Source organism: Nannospalax galili, unplaced genomic scaffold (genome assembly GCF_000622305.1).
Source record: "Nannospalax galili isolate Female #2095 unplaced genomic scaffold, S.galili_v1.0 scaffold1119, whole genome shotgun sequence".
Classification (NCBI taxonomy): Eukaryota; Metazoa; Chordata; class Mammalia; order Rodentia; family Spalacidae; genus Nannospalax; species Nannospalax galili.
In genome coordinates this window covers 1,451,238-1,455,103 of record NW_008343597.1, presented here as the reverse complement: position 1 = coordinate 1,455,103, position 3,866 = coordinate 1,451,238, and the positions used below count along the sequence as shown (strand labels likewise).

General features: G+C 45.9%; 1 protein-coding gene across 1 annotated transcript in view; it reads right to left on the bottom strand.

Annotated features, from left to right (window-relative positions):
- Positions 1-1,148, bottom strand: part of Lmln2 (leishmanolysin like peptidase 2) — a 6,224-nt gene extending 5,076 nt beyond the window's left edge. Inside the window, 3 exon segments of the mRNA XM_029566844.1 lie at positions 303-354; positions 645-729; positions 869-1,148. Coding sequence (XP_029422704.1) covers positions 303-354; positions 645-729; positions 869-1,148 — 417 coding nt within the window.
- Between the last annotated feature and the right edge of the window lie 2,718 nt (positions 1,149-3,866).

The following is a 3,866-nucleotide window of genomic DNA, read 5'->3' as shown; positions in this document are numbered from 1 at the left end:
TGTGTGTGTGTGTGTGTGTGTGTGTGTGTGTGTGTGTGTGTGTAAGGTCTGAGTTCAATCCTGAGTGAAAAAAGAAAAGAGCAGTGTCATGCCCCTAGCTGTAAAGTCTGTGCTTTAATGTATGTGAGGAGCGTGGTGGAAAGAGACAAAGGAATGCACATTATTATGAAGACTGAGACAAGAAAACCAGAGGACAATTTCACACCGTCCCTCTGGATCAGTTCCTTTTGTGTGCTGGAGGCATTGGCAAGTTCTAAGTAGGTGTGATATTCAGATCCCTAAAACTGGGAAGTTGCTCTTACCTTTGCCCCAAGGCAACTCTCTCCTCTGTACCCTGGGTTCAAGAGGCTGCACCTGTCCAAAATGAATACCTATAAGGGAGCCTGAGAATTTTCTAGGTATCTCTGAAGAAGTGTTGCATACATTTCAGTGACACAAACTCACCTGTGGTAGTTTGGGGTGTCTGGGTCTCCCCAGACAGCATGGCAGTATTGTGTAGGATCTCGGCTTAGAAGCAACTCTCTCCTCTGTACCCTGGGTTCAAGAGGCTGCACCTGTCCAAAATGAATACCTATAAGGGAGCCTGAGAATTTTCTAGGTATCTCTGAAGAAGTGTTGCATACATTTCAGTGACACAAACTCACCTGTGGTAGTTTGGGGTGTCTGGGTCTCCCCAGACAGCATGGCAGTATTGTGTAGGATCTCGGCTTAGAAGCAGAGGTCCTTGTACTGGGATGACTTAAAAAAAAAAAAAAAAAAACAGAACAATTTTACCTTTTCATCTCTGAGTTTGGTTCCTTTTCTGTGCTGACCTCTTTCTTAGACGTCTCTTTCCTCTCAGCCCTAATACTTCTGTCCCCGGACTCACCTGCTAGGAAACCCTGAATTCGCTGAGTAGCCTCTCTCACTGCGGCCAGCGCTCGGGATTCCCCTCTCATTCCATCCCCCTCAGGATTCCAAGGATCTCCTGAATAGTCGATTTGGATTCGAAGGGGTTGAGGCTCACGAAACACAGGGAGAGGAATGGTCATGGAGCGGGAGTCGGTGGGCAGTTGGGAAGAAGGGGGCCCGAGAAGCCTTACAGACTTCTGGGCCTCATCATGCAGACATCTGCTTGTGACCACCCCGAGGAGGAATAGCCACAGCATATCTCTCCGCAGCCTGCCCTGGGCCCGTCTCCTCGGCCCTTCTTCCCCAGCTCACCGTTCTTTCTGTCTTTCTTTCTTCTCTCTCCACATCCCCTCCACCATTCTTGCTTGATTCTCCAAGATTTGAAAGTTGTTGACTAAATCTACAGTTCCCTACCAGGAGGAGGGATGTGAGCCACAAGGGCCGAAGCTATCTTCTTCTGAGGTACCAGAGGAGGCATGCAGGGGGCGGGGACTGTGATTTTTTCCAGAGAGCTGATGATTTTCCCATGATGGGACCCTTTCCTAAATCTCTGCTATCCCACATCCCAGTTCCCCTCTGTTTCTCAGTAGAAAACCCTGGAGGCGCCCTATAACTAAAAATAAATAAATAAAATTTAAAATGTGCTGGCAACGTAATGGATAGGGTGGATGAGGAGGCGTTTTCTTGGTTCATGGATTCCTGCCTATCTCCTTGGAGGTGAGTGAACAGGTTCTTCATTTCACTGGCGTGGCCGGCAGTGTCAGAACTAGGCAGGCTCTAACTCAACTGTGAGACTTTTAGGCACTTCCTGCACCTGTAGAGGGTCAGTAGGCACACAACAAACACATGTGAGTTGACTGACACCTATGGAGCTGTGTTGACAGGTCTGTGAGGTTTCACAGACTCTTTTGCTTATAGGTTTGCAGGAAAGGGAAGATAAACTCTAAAAATAGACACAATAAAAGTTCAAAGATATTCTCGGGGAACTGTTGGTGCCTCTTTGCTTTGCTCCCACTGTGCTCTCTCATCCTGTTTTCCCTGTTTGGCCACCCTTCCTCTGCTGCCTGGCCAACTCCTACTTTCCTGTAAGGGCTCTGGGAAGCCTTTCTCAATGTCTCCAGCCCAAATTCCACATCTGCCCGAGGTGGGAGGGAACCCCCTTACAGGAACACCCTGTCCTCTTTAACACCTAACAAGGCCTGCCATCCTCTGTGTAATGGTGGGCTCTGCATGCTCTGTCTTGCACTCCCAAACTCAGGATGGACCTGCTTCCCGTTGGTCTTCAGAGTGTGGCTGAAGGTGTGTAAACCTAATGTCATCATTTTACCTTTTTTTTTTTAAAAAAAAGAAAACAGGCTGGGCGTGGTGATGCACGCCTTTAATCCCAGCACTAGGGAGGCAGAGGCAGGCGGATCTCTGTGAGTTCAAGGCCAACCTGGTTTACATAGTGAGTCCCAGGCCAGCTGGGACTGCAGGGAGACCCTGTTTCAAAAAGACAAAATAAATAAATAAATAAATAAATAAAAAGAAAAAGAAAAAAAGAAAACAAACTAAAAAACAGTATCACAGTATGTGGCCCAGCTGGCCTTAAATTTATGATCCTCCTGTCTCAGCTTCCAACTGCTGGGGTTACAGGCATTAACCCATTATTTAACTTTTGAAAAAGGTCAGAGATGAAGTCACACATAGCTAATTTGTGACAGGTCAGGACTAGAGTTCAAAGAGGACTGCTGACTTCTAGGAAAGTTGAATGCTACTTTTACATGTCAGAACCATAGTAAGGAAGACATCCAACTCTGGAGCCAAAGACACTCTGCCACTTCCTATTTATGTCATTTTGACCAAGTGCCTTAGCTTTTCCCAAAGTGGGGGTGATTGTACTTAAAGGGTTGATATGAGGAATAGGTGAATATTTGTAAAGTACTAAAAACAGTGCCCAGGGATTAGAGAGATGGCTCAGCGGTTAAGAGCGCGGGTTGCTTGTCCAGAGGACTTGAGTTTGGTTTCCAGTACCCATGTTGGGTGGCTCACAACCACCTGTAATTCCAGGCCCAGAAGGATCTGACACCTTTGGCTTCTGTAAGAACCTACACTCATGGGTATGTACCTGCAAACACATACACATAATTCAAAATATGAAAAATAAATCTTTGGGGGCTGGAGAGATGGCTCAGTGGTAAGAGCACTGGTGCTCTTACAGAGGACCAGGGTTCAGTTCCCAGCACCCACATGGTTGCTAACTATGGATAACTCCAGTTCCAGGGGCTCAGACTCCGTCTTCTGATCTCCGCAGGCATTGTATGACACAGGGTGCACTTACATACACAAAGGCAAAACACTCATACACATAAAAGAAAAATAGATTAAAAAATTTAAAATTAGATCTAAACAGAGAGTTCTCAAAGGAAGAAATAAAAATGGCTAAAAAACATCTCAAAAAGTGTTCAACATCCTTAGTAATTAGGGAAATGCAAATTAAAACCACCCTAAGGTATCGCCTTACCCCAATCAGACTGGCTAGGATCAAGAGAAAAAATGATACCAAATGCTGGCAAGGATGTGGAGAAAAGGGAACATTCATTCACTGCTGGTGGGATTGCAAACTCTGCAGCCTCTATGGAAAACAGTGTGAAGAACTCAAAAAAACTAAAAACGAAGGCCGGGCATGGTGGCACATGCCTTTAATCCCAGCACTTGGGAGACAGAGGCAGGTGGATCTTTGTGAGTTCGAGGCCAGCGTGGTCTGCATAGTGAGTTCCAGGACAGCTAGGGCTACAAGGAGACCCTGTCTCAAAAAAGGAAAAAAAAACAAACCCAAAATTAAAAATGAACCTACCATATGACCCAGTTATATCACTCCTTGGCATATACCCAAAGGATTCATCCTATTGTAGAGACACTTGTACAACTATGTTTGTTGCTGCTCTTTTCACAATAGCTAAGAGATGGAAGCAGTCTGTGTCCCTCAACTGATC